The following is a 19,383-nucleotide window of genomic DNA, read 5'->3' as shown; positions in this document are numbered from 1 at the left end:
TGCCAGACGTGTCCCCCTGCTTAAGCCAGTACATGTCCAGGCCCGTCTGAAGTTTGCTAGAGAGCATTTGGATGATCCAGAAGAAGATTGGGAGAATGTCATATGGTCAGATGAAACCAAAATTGAACTTTTTGGTAAAAACTCAACTCGTCGTGTTTGGAGGACAAAGAATGGTGAGTTGCATCCAAAGAACACCATACCTACTGTGAAGCATGGGGGTGGAAACATCATGCTTTGGGGCTGTTTTTCCGTAAAGGGATCAGGACAACTGATCCGTGTAAAGGAAAGAATGAATGGGGCCATGTATCGTGAGATTTTGAGTGAAAACCTCCTTCCATCAGCAAGGGCATTGAAGATGAAACGTGGCTGGGTCTTTCAGCATGACAATCATCCCAAACACACCGCCCGGGCAACGAAGGAGTGGCTTCGTAAGAAGCATTTCAAGGTCCTGGAGTGGCCTAGCCAGTCTCCAGATCTCAATACCATAGAAAATCTTTGGAGGGAGTTGAAAGTCCGTGTTGCCCAGCAACAGCCCCAAAAATACCTTGTGAAGACTTAAAGAAAGCCCCAAAAATACCTTGTGAAGACTTAAAGAAAACGTTTGACCTCTGTCATTGCCAACAAAGGGTATATAACAAAGTATTGAGATAAACTTTTGTTATTGACCAAAATATTATTTTCCACCATAATTTGCAAATAAATTCATTAAAAATCCTACAATGTGATTCTCTCGATTTTTCTCTTCATTTTGTCTGTCATAGTTGAAGTGTACCTATGATGAAAACTACAGGCATCTCTGATCTTTTTAAGTGGGAGAACTTGCACAATTGGTGGCTGACTAAATACTTTTTTGCCCCACTGTATATATATATATATATATATATATATATATATATATACACACAAAACTGCATATTTTACAGTGGCTTTTTATTGTCCTCAGCACAAGGTGAACCTGTGTAATGATCATGCAGTTTAATCAGCTTTTTGATATGCCACACCTGTCAGATGAATGGATTATCTTGGCAAAGGAGAAATGCTCACTGGCAGGGATGTATTCAAATGTGTGCAATTTGTTTTTGAGAATAATCTATTTGTGCGTATGGAACATTTCTGGGATCTTTTTTTTCAGCTCATGAAACACTTTAAATGTTGCGTTTATATTTTGGTTCAGTGTATGTTATAGGCTAGGCAGAGCCGTGGTTGGGTCCGTTCTTGGTATATTAGCTGTAGTTGCATAGACCCGAGGACAGATGACAAACAAACAGGACCCGACCCTGACAAAAAAGAAAATATTTTTGGACCCGGATGACTTGAGTCCCAGGTAGGGTCTTGGGTGGGCCTGTGAATACCTCTAATTAGGACACATCCAATGGGTGGTGAACTGTGGTGATGTCACTAAACAGGAAGGAAGTTCTAGGTATAAATTCCAATCAGAAGATCCCTCTCTCAGCCCCCCTGCTCTCTTTCCCAACACACACACATACTGATTAGTGGCCGGTAGTAGAAGATTATTGTGTCTTGTTTCCCCATTTCCAAGCATCACACCTCTCTCATGTTGTCTCTCTAGAGAAGCATCGCTCTACCCCCCCCACACTCTCTCTATCTCCCCCTCCTTCTCTCCTCTGAGAGGCTTCCATTCAGAGGGAGAGGCTCAATCAGCCTTGGCAGCTATTGGGAGGAGAAGAGAGAGAGAGAGAGAAGAGAGATAGAGGCGCTCTGTGGAAGGGAAGGATAAAGAGGAGGGGAGGAGCTTCTCAGTTGTGAGTGTATGAGTCGTCGGTGGGTGGTCTACATGGCTGGCAGCCTGTTTGGAAGACTGTCCCTGGAGGAGGAGGAGGAGGTGGAGGACTTTGTCATGTCCCTGGAGGGCCTAGAACTCAGTGGGGAAGGTAAGGACAGAGGGCTGAGGTGATGCTAATGGTGATGGGGGTCATAGTAAATGGATGAGGGTTTGGACTATATGGTGATAGGATAAAGGTTGTGACTCTGTGGTTCATCTACGGTGAAGGGATGAGGGTTTGGATTCTATGGCTCATCTATGGATGTGCTCCACTTACTTCTTGGATGTTGTTTTATGTATTGGTCTAGAAGTGAAGTGTGAGTGAGAATGATTACCTACCTATAGATACACTAGGTACAGACAGATGAGATCCCAATAGGGTGTGGATGTGTGAGACTCATTGCTGTGAGGTGGGAGTCTGTCTTCACCCGATGTCAGAAATAACAAACAGCAGAATCTCAAGCATGTGGGAATACTTCTATTGTTGTATGGCATTATTGTCCTTGATTTGACCATTGATAAAGTGTAATTATTACATACTAGCTAAACTATGTATTGATCCAATGTCCATTATGACTAGGGGAAAGTGAGAGTCCACAGAGAGAAAACATGTAGTACTTTTAACAAAAGCCCTCAAATGGCCATAGAAATAGAATCACTCTATTAGATTGTATTTCTGTGATAATAAAACATTCTACCCTTTATGACAAATATGGCTGCCCTTTAACAGTAAATCGCTGTGCCTGACAAAGTTGAATGAGTGTGTGGGGGAAGTGCTCGTCTACATTATATCCATAATTGATGGTGTTAAGTATTTATGTATTGCATTAGTGATTGTGGAAAAAATGATAGTTACATATCGGGATATTCTTTTTGAAGATATATTGTATCGTTTTGACAATATCGTAATGTTATATTTGCACTAGTTGGCTGTACCTGCATAGCTTGTTCGCCATATTCTTTTAAAATAGGCAACTAATTGCTTTTAAGAACTTTTATTTCCATGACTGTTAAAAACTTGTTTTCTCATGGCTTTCTTGTTTCTCTGCAGCAGATATATGGTAATAAAAGCACAGTATCGAATCGCAATACATATAGAATTGTGAGAATGGCAATACATATTGTATTGTCACCTAAGTATTGTGATAAAATCGTACCACGAGGTCTCTGGTAATTCCCAGCCCTATATTGCATACTCTACTGCATGCGTGTTCATGCTGTTTGCATTGATTGTTGTTGGTCATAGAAATTGAATAACAGTTTATTGGCAGCTTTCACACATTTGCAGATGTAATCGCAGGTGCAGCGAAATGCTTGTGTTTCTAGCTCCAACAGTGCAGTATAATATAGCAATAAAAAATAAAACATTACACACATAATCCAGAAAAATAACAAAATTAAGAAATTAAGAAATATGTTCAGTCACTGAAATCACAGCCACTAAGGAAATGTATCGCTGTACAAATGGATAGGGGTCCAAATGGACCATGAAGCTTTCACAGGACGTACCAGAATCATGTGCCTTTGTTATACATTATGTTGCATTGACTATCATAATACACTGAACATAAATATAAACTCAACATGTTAAGTGTTGGTCCCATGTTTCATGAACCGAAATAAAAGATCCCAGAAATGTTCCATACACACAAAAAGCTTATTTATCTAAAATGTTACGCACAAACTTGTTTACATCCCTTTTAGTGAGCATTTCTCCTCGACTATAAGCATCCTGCAACTTATTTTTTTTTTTGAATTTGGCTGTATGTCCAACCGGCCTCACAACCGCAGACCACCTATAACCACGCCAGCCCAGGACCTCCACATCCTTCATCTGCAGGATTGTCTGAGACCAGCCACCTCAAATTGCAGGCCACCTATAACCACGCCAGCCCAGGACCCCCACATCCTTCATCTGCAGGATTGTCTGAGACCAGCCACCTCACAACCGCAGACCACATATAACCATGCCAGCCCAGGACCTCCACATCCTTCTTCCCCTGCAGGATTGCCTGAGACCAGCCACCTCACAACCGCAGACCACCTCTAACCACGCCAGCCCAGGACCTCCACATCCTTCATCTGCAGGATTGTCTGAGACCAGCCACCTCACAACCGCAGACCACCTATAACCACGCCAGCCCAGGACCTCCACATCCTTCATCTGCAGGATTGTCTGAGACCAGCCACCTCACAACCGCAGACCACATATAACCACGCCAGCCCAGGACCTCCACATCCTTCTTCCCTGCAGGATTGCCTGAGACCAGCCACCTCACAACCGCAGACCACCTATAACCATGCCAGCCCAGGACCTCCACATCCTTCTTCCCCTGCAGGATTGTCTGAGACCAGCCACCTCACAACCGCAGACCACCTATAACCACGCCAGCCCAGGACCTCCACATCCTTCATCTGCAGGATTGTCTGAGACCAGCCACCTGGACAGCTGATGAAGCTGTGGGTTTGCACAACTAAATCATTTCTGCACAAACTGTCAGGGAAGCTCATCTGTGTGCTTGTCGCCCAGCACCTCCTCCTTCACCAGGGTCTTGACCACCTCACAACCGGTGTCATAGCCGCCCAGCACCTCCACATCAGGATGGACCAAATGCCACCTTAAATGACTACTGGCATGCTGGACCAGCCACCTAAGTGTGCTCTCCTTCATAGATGAATCCCAGTTGCCTGAGACCAGCCACCTCACCTATAACCACGCCCAGGACCTCCACTGTACCGGCCAGATTGGGCAGTGTGGGTGAGCGCTTTGCTGATGTCAACATTGGGAACAGAGTGTCCCCTGGTGGCGGTGGGGTTATGGTATGGGCAGGCACAAGCTACAGACAACGAACACACACAATTGTATTTTATCGATGGCAATTTGAATGCACTGAGGTACCGTGATGAGATCCAGAGGCCCATTGCCGTGCCATTCATCCGCCGCCATCACCTCATGTTACAGAAAGATAATGCAAAGCCCCATGTCGCAAGGACCTTTACACAATTCCTGGAAGCCCAGTCCTGCCATGGCCTGCAGACCAGACATGTCACCTACTGAGCATGTTTGGAATCCTCTGGATCTACGTGTCCGACAGCGTGTTCCAGTTCCCGCCAATATCCAGCAGCTTTGCACAGCCATTGAAGAGGAGTGGGACAACATTCCACATGTCACAAATCAACAGCCTGGTCAACTCTATGCGAAGATGTGTCGCACTGGATGAGGCAAACGGTGGTCACAAGATACTGACTAGCTTTCTGGTCAATCTTTTCTCATCGCAGCAACTCCCCAACATGCTCGGAAGAGGCGAGGGTTGAGTCATGCGTCCCCCCGAAACATGATCCGCCTAGCCGAGCTGCTTTTTAACACACTGCTCGATTAACCCGGCTAACAACTAACGATCAGAATCAGCTTGCGGGCGCCCGGCCCGCCACAAGGTGTCACTAGAGTGTGATGAGCCAATATATGAACTGTAAATCAGTAGACTCTTTGAAATGAAATGTTGCATGTTGCTTTTATGTTTGTGTTCAGTGTATGTCCTTATATACATTATATAAACAGCAAGAGAGAGGTGAATGAGTAAGATAATGCACGTGGTGCATACTGCTGCATAACACAGTGAGATGGAGATGTACAGCATCTTCCAATACAAGTTGACGTGACAGACAACACAGTCCTGTGAACTACACAGTCTGTCAGTACATTCACATTAGTCCTTCATTGAGGACCTCCACCGAAGGTGGTTCCTCTCCCTGTTGGGGCGGCGCTCGGCGTCGCCGGCCTACTAGACATCACCGATCCTTTTTTCCTTTTCCGTTTGTTTTGTCTTTGGTTCTTTCACACCTGGTTTCATTTGCCTTCATTTCTGTGTGTATACATTTACCCTGTTGCCTGCCCAGGTTTGTGCGGTATTGTTTTATTTTGTGACGTACCTCAGTGAGGTTGTGCACAATTTTTTTTTGTTTCACGCATTTAATTCGAGTGTTATTGAGGAGCTTGTTTGTTCCTCCTTGCGTGAGTAACGGGGTGTGTCTGTTGTCGAGGGCGTTTGACTTTTGGATTGTGCCATACCTGTATTTGGTGGACTTGTCTATTAAAAGTACGCATCTCAGACATCTCTGCTCTCTTGCGCCTGACTCCTTCACCTACCTCCTAACGCAACACTGTCACAGGACCTCCCTCCTACCCAGGGCATTGTGTATTCTGTGGGAGCTGCTATGCGGGGATTCATATGCAACAGTGCACTTCTCAGAGCGGTCACGTTTGGGAGTTTCGGAGACAGAGACACAACCTTCAAACAACATCCCTCTCTCTCTGCCCTCTCTGTAGCAGGACCTGTCACATTGAAACACTCAATGATATGCACAATCGGTAATGGCCCAGGAAAGACATCATTGTGTACGTCCCAAATGGCACCCTATTCCCTATATAGTGCCCTATATAACCATACGGCTCTGGCCATACGTTGTGTACTATAAAGGGATTAGGGTGCCATTTGGGACGCAGGCCTTCAGCACCATTGCCGATGAGTAAGGGGAGTTTTCATGCATGATTAAGGCTGTCAGGAATAGAAGTGCGGTGCCATAGAAGGGTGACTGATGAGTGTATTGGACTGACGGTGACAGTCTTACATCCTGATCTGATTGTGTGGTTTGTTAACGATGATAATAATACCTGGGTGTTATGTAGCCATTTTCAATGACCCAATGATGGTTTGGTGACAATGGTGACGTCTTCATCTCTGTCACGTCATGTAATGCCAGGTCATATTGCTATTGACATGTGATTATATATTACAAGTGTCATTATAGAAATGAACAAAGTGTGTCACACCTTTTTCATTGTTTCTTCCCCGACAGCCATCATATGATAAGCCTGTTTTTCAACCCTGTTGTTTTATCCTGGACATGCTCGGATTAAATATAATGGGAGCTAAATATCACTGGTTGTTGTCTGGGCTGGTGACCTTCAGCTTGATAATGAGGTCTGAGCCCCGAGGCACGTAGACTGGGACAACGACCATCACCATGGAGATGTTGTGGTGTCAATGGCTGCTATACTGTAGGCCCTTCAGAGGGCTTGTTGTGTTCTCCAGGGAAGGGGGGGGGGGGTTGGAAATATCTTAACTGTCAGAATATGCAACACACATACTGTATATTGTCTACATGCATTGCACACAAATGCGCACAGATACACACACACTGCATGCACATGTACTGCACACAAACATCAGCCCAAATATGTTGACACAGTGAAGTTACTGTGTCACTGGGTGAATGTTGACTTCAACTCTCGAGACTCTGTTCACAAACTAGAACTCCATTTGCACACTTGGCTGGCTCAATTGATAATTACAATACCTCTTGTGCTGCATGGCATTTTGAATTATATTTGATGTAGTCTAGATGTTGGTTGAAAGTGGGAATTTAAGGTTTTTCTTCAAGTGTTCCAAGTTCAGAATCACAGCACATACAATAATGAAAGCTAGTGATTAAAAGTGCATGTTCCATCAAAAATTCCTAATCAGGGACATACCACTCAGGAATAAGCTCCACTCCAAAACAGTTACTGAATATTGTCTACTGGCAGTCATCATCTTTACTGGAGGCCTTAGTTTAATTACACAACTCCGTGGAAAGCAGGGAATATTTTTATTTTATGTCTACTGCCTCTAACTGTTTCATCATTTCTCAGTCAAATCTAATGTTGTTAAAGTCTTACTGCCGATAGATCATTTAGGCAATTTAGGGTGTCAGTAATTGTTAATTTGAAATGTATTTGATTTATAAATCGCTCCATGGCGGTGCACTTACTTCTAAAAAGCCATTTAACAGCAATTCCTTACAGTCATATCAAACAGCTCATGGATTTACTCAGAGGGAGCAAAGTCGAAGAGGATTTCAGGGGAAACTACCCAAATCGCCTACAGAAACACTACCTGTTAAAACCCTCAAGACATGCCAGTGTGAATTACTGTTTAGTTCTTCAGCAAACTCAAATGTTTAAGCCATAGCTTCGTCTTTAGACATTATTAGTCTGTATTTCCTACATCCTTCAATCCTCTAAAAAAAAAAACTATATCCACAGTACATCCTGTTGTTGTCAGGTGCTCCATATTGGAGATCTGAATGTACTTTAGGCAACGCTTCTGACATATGTATGGCATGACAACAACAGACAGATCTTAGAATAGTATATTATTTATTATTATTATTATATATATTAGTATATTAGTATATTCCCTATGTGGAGTCACTACACAACAAAAACACCCACTGCCCCTGGCTCACTCACTTGAGCCACAGAGCTCCATAGCAACCTCTGCCCCTATCCCTGTCTCGCTCACTTGAGCCACAGAGCTCCATAGCAACCTCTGCCCCTATCCCTGTCTCGCTCACTTGAGCCACAGAGCTCCATAGCAACCTCTGCTAATACTATGAGGTTAATGTTCCCCACTGTGTTCCCATACCAGAACCACAAACAACAACAACTCTGAACGTTTCAGTCACACAGAACAGTGCAGCGTTTCGTTGTTGTTGAGGTGACCACGTAGTATGATAATGCACGAATGCTGGGTGACTCAAGGCAGTCCCCTCTACCTATTATATTTCTAGGTACTTTCTAGTTTAAATATGTCTACCTGTTTCTCTTAAGCAAACAGAGGTTATTACAACCCAGTAAACTCACTGTATGGTTTTCGTTATGCCATTGATGTACATATTGGGACCTTAGCAGCTTCCCCGTGAGATCAACTGAAGCTTAACAGTCACAGGCTGGTCACCTGTGGCCTCATGCTGTTGTTTTGGGCAGAAATGGACAAGGAGGGAGCATTATTTGCCGTAGTTGTACCTTTTGTGATTGGCTAGCGGCCAAGTCTCCGTCTGTCGGCCATTTTAGGCTGTTATTGTTATTGAAGCGGGTGGAATGTGGTAATCCCACTGACTGCTTTAGCAGACCCAATGTTCACTTTGTTTCCCTGTTAAACCGGGATTAAGTCAAGCGTGAGAATATCTTTTTTTGACAACTTCCTGCTTTTATTGGTAGAGTGACTTGATTTACTTGACCTATTCCTTTTAGCTACTAGTAGAGCCTGTCCTTGGTAGAGTAATACACTGAGTGTACAAAACATTAGGAACACCTTCATAATATTGAATTGCACCCTTTGCCCTCAGAACAGCCACAATTAATTGAGGTATAGACTCTACAACGTGTCAAACGTGTTCCCACAGGGATGCTGGCCCATGTTGACTCCAATGCTTCCCACAGTTCCACACTTTCAAAAGATATAAGTGGTTTGAGTGTGTCAAGAACTGCAACGCTGCTGGATTACTCACACTCAACAGTTTACCGTGTGCATCTAGAATGGTCCACCACCCAAAGGACATCCAGCCAACTTGACACAACTGTGGGAAGCATTGGAGTCAACGTGGGCCAGCATCTCTTTGGAATTCTTTCGACACCTTGTAGAGTCCATGCCCCGACGAATTGAGGCTGTTCTGAGGGCAAAAAGGTGGTGCAACTCAATATTAGGAAGGTGTTCCTAATGTTTTGTACACCCACTGAATATGTGTCTGTGTATGTCTGTGTGGGTGTGTACATGAGTGAGTACATGTGTGCTAAGGTGTGGAGAATCAGAACAGGTGGTCAGTTCAGTTTCAGTGTTCAGCAGTCTGATGGCTTGTAGATAGAAACAGTCTCTGAGCCTGTTGGTATCAGACCTCATGCTCTGATACAGTCTGATGGCTTGTAGATAGAAACTGTCCCTGAGCCTGTTGGTATCAGACCTCATGCTCTGATACAGTCTGATGTCTTGTAGATAGAAACTGTCCCTGAGCCTGTTGGTATCAGACCTCATGCTCTGATACAGTCTGATGTCTTGTAGATAGAAACGGTCTCTGAGCCTGTTGGTATCAGACCTCATGCTCTGATACAGTCTGATGGCTTGTAGATAGAAACTGTCTCTGAGCCTGTTGGTGTCAGACCTCATGCTCTGATACCGTCTGATGGCTTGTAGATAGAAACTGTCTCTGAGCCTGTTGGTATCAGACCTCATGCTCCGATACAGTCTGATGGCTTGTAGATAGAAACTGTCCCTGAGCCTGTTGGTATGAGACCTCATGCTCTGATACAGTCTGATGGCTTGTAGATAGAAACTGTCTCTGAGCCTGTTGGTATCAGACCTCATGCTCTGATACAGTCTGATGTCTTGTAGATAGAAACTGTCCCTGAGCCTGTTGGTATCAGACCTCATGCTCTGATACAGTCTGATCTCTTGTAGATAGAAACTGTCCCTGAGCCTGTTGGTATCAGACCTCATGGTCCGAACCAGTCTGCCCAACGGTAAGGGAGTGAACAGCTCGTGGCTGGGGTGTGTGGGGTCCTTGATGATGCTGCATGCCTTCCTCAGGCACTCTTTCATGTAGATGTCCTGGATGGGTGGGAGCACTGTCCCAGTGATGTACTGGGCCATCTTCACCTTCTTCGCCTTGCCGTCATGGAAGCAGCCATTCCCGTACCAGGCCGTGATGCAACCGGTCAGGATGCTCTCAATGGTGCAGCAGTAGTATTTGGAGAGGACCGGGGGTGGCATGACGAATTTCTTCAGCCGCCATAGAAAGTAGAGACGCTGTTGCTCCCTCTTGACAAGAGTTGTTTTTGTTGTTGGTCCATGACAAGTCCTCGGTGATGTGGATGCTGAGGAACTTAAAACTGCATACTCTCTCTACCGCAGTCCCGTTGATGTGGATCGGGGCATGTTCCCTCCTCTGTTTCCTTAGGTCAACAATCAACTCCTTTGTTTTGCTGACGTCGAGAAGGAGGTTGTTGTCATGACACCACTTACTTGCTCCCTATAGGCTGACTCGTTCTTTGACTATAGCTCAGCGTCCAGCCCTCCAAGCTCATCACTAAGCTCAGGACCCAGGGACTGAACAGCTCCCTCCCAGCTCCCTCTGCAACCCTCTCCGACTTCCTGATGGGTCGTCTCCAGGGGGTGAGAGTAGGCAACGAAACATCCACCACGCTGCCTCTCAACAAGGGGGCTCATCAGGGGTGCATGCTTAGTCCCCTCCTGTATTTCCTGCTCATCTACGACTGCGTGGCAGAACACTTTTCCAACTCCATCATTAAGGTTGCTCAGGGACAGTTTCTATCTACAAGACATCAGACTGTATCGGAGCATGAGGTCTGATACCAACAGGCTCAGGGACAGTTTCTATCTACAAGCCATCAGAACTGAACTGACTGCCCGCACAGACGTGCATACACACCACGCACACACACACACACACGTTCATGCTACAAACGCATCACAACTGCTGCTATCAGACTCTTATTACAGTATGTTTGCTAAATACTGCACAATTTTAAACACTTGCCTCTCAATCCCCCCTTCCCAAAACAGGGTAAATATTGGACTATAAATTGTGCCTCCCTGTATTATACTTGTGCTCAAATGTTTATTCTATTCTACTGAGCGATTTACTTTATGTTCATATTCTTATCTTTTGTGATTTATTATTGTTGCCGCATTATCGAGAAAGAACCTGCAAGTAAGCGACTAATAAAACTTGAAACTATTTATTCTTACACGTTTTGTTGTAGTGTGTCAGGAATAGTGAGCGAGGCAACCCGATCTGGCAACTGACACGCAGCGAGACTCAAGAAGAAGGCCAAGTTGGATTTTTAATAATCCTTCTGAATAATACAATAGGGCCCTTATTCTCTTTTCGCTTCACATTTCACTCGTAATTTGTCCAGACATCAAACCTATTCCAAAACATCAGAAAACCTCATCGAAAAGCATGGCTCGGCTACTTATTTCCCCTGTCTGTTAGCTAGCTCTCCGTATTATCTTATTCAATCCGCTTAAAGAGCCGACTATGTAACGTTTACATGATGTTGTCAGAATTGTAGGAACTGACGGGAATAGGAACAGGACGAAATGTGAGGAGAGAGAGAGAGGGGGAGAGATAGCGACACTGAAAAGGCCAGAGGGAGAGAGCGCGATAATATGAGAGAAGCAAGGGAGGGCCCAGTAAACTAAAGTGTAAACAAACCCTGTGTGAAGCCGAAGCAAAGTAGTAGAACCAACATTTATTGTAAAAGTGTAGAGTGGGCACACTGTGGTGAGTGTTGGTTATTAAAGAGAATTATACAGGGCCTGTAAAAGCCGGGTCGGTAGTTTGATCGGTTCTCCAATCTGGCAACCTCCGCTCCAGATCTCCTGATGACAGTAGGGGTTTAGGTGGGAAGAGGGGAGGGATAACGAGCCTTCACCACTGCACACATAATTCTTTGTTTAGGGAAGCAGATGGAGACTGGGTTTTTTAATTATGGCCTTCCTTCCTCTCTTCCTGTCTTCCTTCCTGTCTTGTGAAAGCCAAATCAAGACAAGGGCTGCATCTTTAATCCTCCTGTTTTGCTGCTGACAGCTGGGGGTGGAAGTGTTGAAGCTGCAGAACCTGTCAAGGGTCAGTATTACTACCGTAGGACCTCCCGAGTGGCGCAGTGGTCTAAGGCACTGCACTGTAGTGCTAGCTGTGCCACTAGAGATTCTGGGTTCCAGTCTAGGCTCTGTCGCCTGAGTCCAGGCTCAGACTTGTCCCATCGCGCACTAGCGACTCCTGTGGCGTGCCGGGCACAGTGCATGCTGACACGGTAGCCAGGTGTACGGTCTTTCCTCCGACACATTAGTGTATTACAAGCATTTCGCTACACTCGCATTAACATCTGCTAACCACGTGTATGTGACAAATAAATAAAATGTGATTATTTGATTTGATAGTGTATTACTACACTAATGTCTCTATTATTGAGGAGAGGTCTCTAATGACATCTGTTAAAAAATGATAGGTTACGCAACAGACCATGAATCAGTATTCGCTTGAAGATGAACAGTATCGTTCTGATTATGCGGTAACAGATCCGTCAATTGGGGCGGCAGGCAGCCTAGTGGTTAGAGCGTTGGACTAGTAGCTGAAAGGTTGCAAGATTGAACCCCCGAGATGACAAGGTAAAAAAATCTGTTGTTCTGAACAAGGTAGTTAATAACCCACTGTTCCTAGGCTGTCATTGTAAAGGCCGTCATAGTTAAATAAAGGTTAAAAAATATATATAATAACAATGTGTGTGTGTGATTCATAGTGTGTGTGACTTCCATGTGACCTTGTCAAGGCTGTGTCTGATGTACAATGAATGCCTTACTGTGAAGTGTCTCCATAGTGATGTGAGTACAGAACTACTTGTCCCTGTTGACCTTGTGTCACACTGATCCTCATGTAACGGAGAAGGTACACAGCTTCTCTCCTCTCTATATTTGATGTCTTCTAGCCCCTCGTTGCTTTCGGATGCTAGTGTTGTGGAGTGAGGTGGAATTAGTAGAAGTTACTAGTAACCACTGATACGGGGTCAGATGTTTTTCATAACCCCAATGGTTATCAAATCAAATCAAATGTTATTAGTCACATGCGCCGAATTCAAACAGGTGTAGTAGACCTTACAGTGAAATGCTTACTTACGAGCCCCTAATCAACAATGCAGTTACATTTTTTTTAATGGATAACAATAAGAAATAAAAGTAACAAGTAATTAAATAACAGCAGCACAATAACAATAGCGAGACGATATACAGGGGGTACCGGTACAGAGTCAATGTGCGGGGGCACTGGTTAGTTGAGGTAATATGTACATGAATGTAGAGTTAAAGTGACTATGCATATACAGTATGATAAACAGATAGTAGCAGCAGCATAAAAAAGAGGGACAATGCAAATAGTCCTGGTAGCCATTTGATTAGATGAGTCTTATGGCTTGGGGGTAAAAACTGTTGAGAAGCCTTTTTGTCCTAGACTTTGCACTCCGGTACCGCTTGCTATGCGGTAGTAGAGAGAACAGTCTATGACTGGGGGGACTGGAGTCCTTGACCATTTTTAGAGCCTTCCTCTGACACCGCCTGGTATAGAAGTCCCCGGATGGCAGAAAGCTTGGCCCCAGTGATGTACTGGGCCGTTCTCACTACCCTCTGTAGTGCCTTACGGTCGGAGGCCCGAGCAGTTGCCATAACAGGAAGTGATGCAACTCAATGGTGCAGCTGTAGAACCTTTTGAGGATCTGAGGACCCGTGCCAAATCTTTTCAGTCTCCTGAGGGGGAATAGGCTTTGTCGTGCCCTTTTTCACAACTGTGTTGGTGTGTTTGGACCATTCTAGTTTGTTGTTGATATGGACACCAAGGAACTTGAAGCTCTCAAACTGCTCCACTGCAGCTCCGTCGATGAAAATTGGGGCGTGCTCGGTCCTCTTTTTCCTGTAGTCCGCAATCATCTCCTTTGTCTTGATCACGTTGAGGGAGAGGTTGTTGTCCTGGCACCACACGGCCAGATCTCTGACCTCCTCCCTATAGGCTGTCTCGTCGTTGTCGGTGATCAGGCCTACCACTGTTGTGTCGTCTGCAAACTGAATGATGGTGTTGAAGTCGTACCTGGCCTTGCAGTCATGAGTGAACAGGGAGTACAGGAGGGGACTGACCACTGAGGGGCCCCTGTGTTGATGATCAGTGTGGCAGATGTGTTGCTACCTACCCTCACCACCTGGGGGGGGGCGGCCCGTCAGGAAGTCCAGGATCCAGTTGCAGAGGGAGGTGTTTAGTCCCAGGATCTAAAATTGTCCCTTTCCTAAATTTGTCATGGAATGGATATGGACTTGTGGTTTTATTTTATTCTCCATAATAAAAAAATCTAGTTACATTTTTTGGGGAAGCTTGGCTTCCCTTGGCACCTATGAATACACACCACTAGTCAGTCCACTTTCCTTTAATGTGTCCCTTTTGTTATGTAAAACCAGTGGACCAACTGCACTGCCAACCTTCCTCGTAAAAACAAGTGGAGTTGTTGAGTACAGCTCCCGCTGCCCCCCCCCCGTCTCTCCCTACTGTGACTACATCGGAGAGATAGAAGAGAGAGAGACTGAGGAGGAAGGGAGAGGCTGTCAACACTGACAGAAAGAGACTTCAAAGGGAAGTGAATGACAGAGGTGCAATTGCTCTATGTGTGTGTGTGTGTGTGTGTGTGGTGTGTGTGTGTGTGTGTGTGTGTGTGTGTGTGTGTGTGTGTGTGTGTGTGTGTGTGTGTGTGTGTGTGTGTGTGTGGGGTGTGTGTGTGTGTGTGTGTGGTGTGTGTGTGTGTGTGTGTGTGTGTGTGTGTGTGTGTGTGTGTGTGTGTGTGTGTGTGTGTGTGGTGTGTGTGTGTGTGTGTTAGCGGTGTGTGTGTGTGTGTGTGTGTGTGTGTGTGTGTGTGTGTGTGTGTGTGTGTGTGTGTGTGTGTGTGTGTGTGTGTGTGTGTGTGTGTGTGTGTGTGTGTGTGGTGTTTGTGTGGGTGGTGTGTGTGTGTGTGTGTGTGTGTGTGGTGTGTGTGTGTGTGTGTGTGTGTGTGTGTGTGTGTGTGTGTGTGTGTGTGGTGTGTGTGTGTGGTGTGTGTGTGTGTGTGTGTGTGTGTGTGTGTGTGTGGTGTGTGTGTGTGTGTGTGTGTGTGTGTGTGTGTGTGGTGTGTGTGTGTGTGTGTGTGTGTGTGTGTGTGTGTGTGTGTGTGTGTGTGTGTGTGTGTGTGTGTGTGTGTGTGTGTGTGTGTGTGTGTGTGTGTGTGTGTGTGTGTGTGTGTGTGTGTGTACCATTTCCGGAGACCTTCTCCCTTACCTCACCTCGCTCATCAACTCATCCCTGACCGCTGGCTACGTCCCTTCCGTCTTCAAGAGCGAGAGTTGCACCCCTTCTGAAAAAACCTACACTCGATCCCTCCGATGTCAACAACTACAGACCAGTATCCCTTCTTTCTTTTCTCTCCAAAACTCTTGAACGTGCCGTCCTTGGCGAGCTCTCCCGCTATCTCTCTCAGAATGACCTTCTTGATCCAAATCAGTCAGGTTTCAAGACTAGTCATTCAACTGAGACTGCTCTTCTCTGTATCACGGAGGCGCTCCGCACCGCTAAAGCTAACTCTCTCTCCTCTGCTCTCATCCTTCTAGACCTATCGGCTGCCTTCGATACTGTGAACCATCAGATCCTCCTCTCCACCCTCTCCGAGTTGGGCATCTCCGGCGCGGCCCACGCTTGGATTGCGTCCTACCTGACAGGTCGCTCCTACCAGGTGGCGTGGCGAGAATCTGTCTCCTCACCACGCGCTCTCACCACTGGTGTCCCCCAGGGCTCTGTTCTAGGCCCTCTCCTATTCTCGCTATACACCAAGTCACTTGGCTCTGTCATAACCTCACATGGTCTCTCCTATCATTGCTATGCAGACGACACACAATTAATCTTCTCCTTTCCTCCTTCTGATGACCAGGTGGTGAATCGCATCTCTGCATGTCTGGCAGACATATCAGTGTGGATGACGGATCACCACCTCAAGCTGAACCTCGGCAAGACGGAGCTGCTCTTCCTCCCGGGGAAGGACTGCCCGTTCCATGATCTCGCCATCACGGTTGACAACTCCATTGTGTCTTCCTCCCAGAGCGCTAAGAACCTTGGCGTGATCCTGGACAACACCCTGTCGTTCTCAACTAACATCAAGGCGGTAGCCCGTTCCTGTAGGTTCATGCTCTACAACATCCGCAGAGTACGACCCTGCCTCACACAGGAAGCGGCGCAGGTCCTAATCCAGGCACTTGTCATCTCCCGTCTGGATTACTGCAACTCGCTGTTGGCTGGGCTCCCTGCCTGTGCCATTAAACCCCTACAACTCATCCAGAACGCCGCAGCCCGTCTGGTGTTCAACCTTCCCAAGTTCTCTCACGTCACCCCGCTCCTCCGCTCTCTCCACTGGCTTCCAGTTGAAGCTCGCATCCGCTACAAGACCATGGTGCTTGCCTACGGAGCTGTGAGGGGAACGGCACCTCAGTACCTCCAGGCTCTGATCAGTCCCTACACCCAAACAAGGGCACTGCGTTCATCCACCTCTGGCCTGCTCGCCTCCCTACCACTGAGGAAGTACAGTTCCCGCTCAGCCCAGTCAAAACTGTTCGCTGCTCTGGCTCCCCAATGGTGGAACACACTCCCTCACGACGCCAGGACAGCGGAGTCAATCACCACCTTCCGGAGACACCTGAAACCCCACCTCTTTAAGGAATACCTAGGATAGGATAAAGTAATCCCCCCTTAAAAGATTTAGATGCACTATTGTAAAGTGGCTGTTCCACTGGATGTCATAAGGTGAATGCACCAATTTGTAAGTCGCTCTGGATAAGAGCGTCTGCTAAATGACTTAAATGTAATGTAAATGTGTACAAACGTTTTAAACACCGACTCATTAAAGGGTTGTTCTTTATTTTGACTATTGTCTACATTGTAGAATAATAGTGAAGACATCAACACTATGAAATAACACATATGGTATCATGTAGTAACCAAAAAAGTGTCAAACAAATCCAAATATATTTTATATATATTATATATATTTGAGATTCTTCAAATAGCCACCCTTTGCCTTGATGACAGCTTTGCACACATGGGAAAAGTGGAACGGTGAGTGACCTGGAGTCCTAACTGTCCTCATCTCTGTGTTTGTCTTCAGCCATGCAGCAGGTTCTGGACACTCTGAGTGACAGCACCAGCTCCACCATCGCCAATGACCTGGACCTCATCTTCCTCAAGGGCATCATGGAGAGCCCCGTGGTAAGGATATATGTACCTACAGAATACCTACAGTATACATACTTGTCTATGGTGTTTTTTAATGCAAGAAACCACTTCACAAAATAAAATGCATCATTATTCCCATACCATTATTACAGAGAATCAGAACAATGATGCTACCCTCTGCCTATTGGCTACTTAGCTTATTCAAGCCTGCCTCAAAATACAACAGTTCCCCTTTAAGATAAAAACTCTCTTTTCAAAGATGTCTAGAAAAATGCACACATTTTGTACTCTTGTAAGAAGCAATCACTCTCCCCATTGCTGACTACAAATGATCTATAATTGGGCTAAAAGTTGAAATGTTGATAGTGTTAACAGGGGGAAAACTCTAGAAACGGGGAAAACTCTTCTAGTTAAATCCCGCGCTTCTCTGCGCAGGCTGATATTTCTTCTGTGCGTCATTCCAGGGGGGGATCTGCGAGCCCGTGCATGTGCACAGTTTAGAGGAACGTCGGTTACACTACCATCAAATCATTTTACTAAATGTATCCAGAGTATTTTCAGATTTTGTTATCAACAAATGTACAGTGAATGTAAAATGCACATCAAATCAACAGTGTAATGTTTGCATGCAGTCTTGTGTCAGGTGAACCGTTGTGTCCTCAACTTTAGTCTAACAATTTTTCCATAATCTCCAAACAGTTCCCTTTGAATTGCTACCATGGTTATGCAAATGTTTTTCTTCTGTAAACATTTTTTTTTTTTTAAATCAATTTTGCCCTATTCCAAAAATTGCCTTATTCCTATTTAGGCAAATTCCCACGAGTGAAGGGAAAGGGAAAAGTGGATACCTAGTCAGTACAACTAAATGCATTCCACTGAAATGTGTCTTCCGCATTTAACCCAACCCCTCTGAATCAGAGAGGTGCGGGGGTTGGGGGTGCCATAATCGACATCCACGTCTTCGGTGCCCGGGGAACAGTGGGTTAACGTGTACGGTTTGAAAATATTTTACTTTTACAAGAGCTACTAGAATGAAAAGTCGACCATGAAAATGATCTTAAGCAAACGGTTTTTGTTTTCATTTTGAAATGAACAAATCAACCTTGACATCAACATTGTAATTATTAACATTAAAACATAGTCGTAATTGTTGCGTCATCCAATCAAATGCAGTTGATGCCTTAGGAACTGACAGAAGCTCTGAGCTTTTACAATACCATGTCCTGGGGGATACTGTGTTCTTTTCCTTGCGCTTAGAGAAAGAACAGACTCTCAGGCCCATTAGTGCTGTGTGGTCTTTCTCTCTCTCCAGACAGAGAGCATTCAGACAGACTTTTTTGGGGGGAGAGATAAGAAGATGAGAGCTCTTTGGGGAGCACTGCATCAAATACCTCCAGTTGAAGAAAAGAACAGAGCCCCTCGCTCTCTCGCTTTCACTCTCAATATCAATTGAACAGTTTATTGGCATATGGGAAACAAACGTTTACATTTACAAAGCAAGTGAAATAGATAATAAACAAAAGTGAAATAATCAGTAAAAAATGAACAGTAGACATTACACTAACACAAAAGTTCCAAAAGAATAAAGACATTTTGTACTTTAACACTGTCTATATACAGTGTTAATGTTAAAGTACAAAATAAATAAATCAACATAAATATAGGTTGTATTTACAATGGTGTTTGTTCTTCACTGGTTGTCCTTTTCTTGTGGCAACAGGTCACACATCTTGCTGCTGTGATGGCACACTGTGGTTTTTCACCCAATAGGTATGGGAGTTTATCAAAATTGGATGTGTTTTCGAATTCTTTGTGGGTCTGAGTAATCTGAGGGAAATATGTGTCTCTAATATGGTCATATATTTGGCAGGAGGTTAGGAAGTGCAGCTCAGTTTCCACCTCATTTTGTGGGCAGTGTGCACATGGCCTTTCTCAATAGCAAGGCTATGCTCACGGAGTCTGTACATAGTCAA

At 45.1% G+C, this 19,383-nt stretch overlaps 1 protein-coding gene across 1 annotated transcript in view; it reads left to right on the top strand.

Annotated features, from left to right (window-relative positions):
- Nucleotides 1-19,383, top strand: part of LOC118357612 (MAGUK p55 subfamily member 2-like) — a 110,096-nt gene that overhangs the window by 45,164 nt on the left and 45,549 nt on the right. The window contains exon 3 of the mRNA XM_035734900.2: nt 17,343-17,443. Coding sequence (XP_035590793.1) covers nt 17,343-17,443 — 101 coding nt within the window. The remainder of the gene's footprint in view (nt 1-17,342; nt 17,444-19,383) is intronic.

Source organism: Oncorhynchus keta, chromosome 24, assembly GCF_023373465.1.
Source record: "Oncorhynchus keta strain PuntledgeMale-10-30-2019 chromosome 24, Oket_V2, whole genome shotgun sequence".
Lineage (NCBI taxonomy): Eukaryota > Metazoa > Chordata > Actinopteri > Salmoniformes > Salmonidae > Oncorhynchus > Oncorhynchus keta.
The sequence above is the reverse complement of the archived record's forward strand: the minus strand, read 5'-3'. Positions and strand labels throughout refer to the sequence as shown.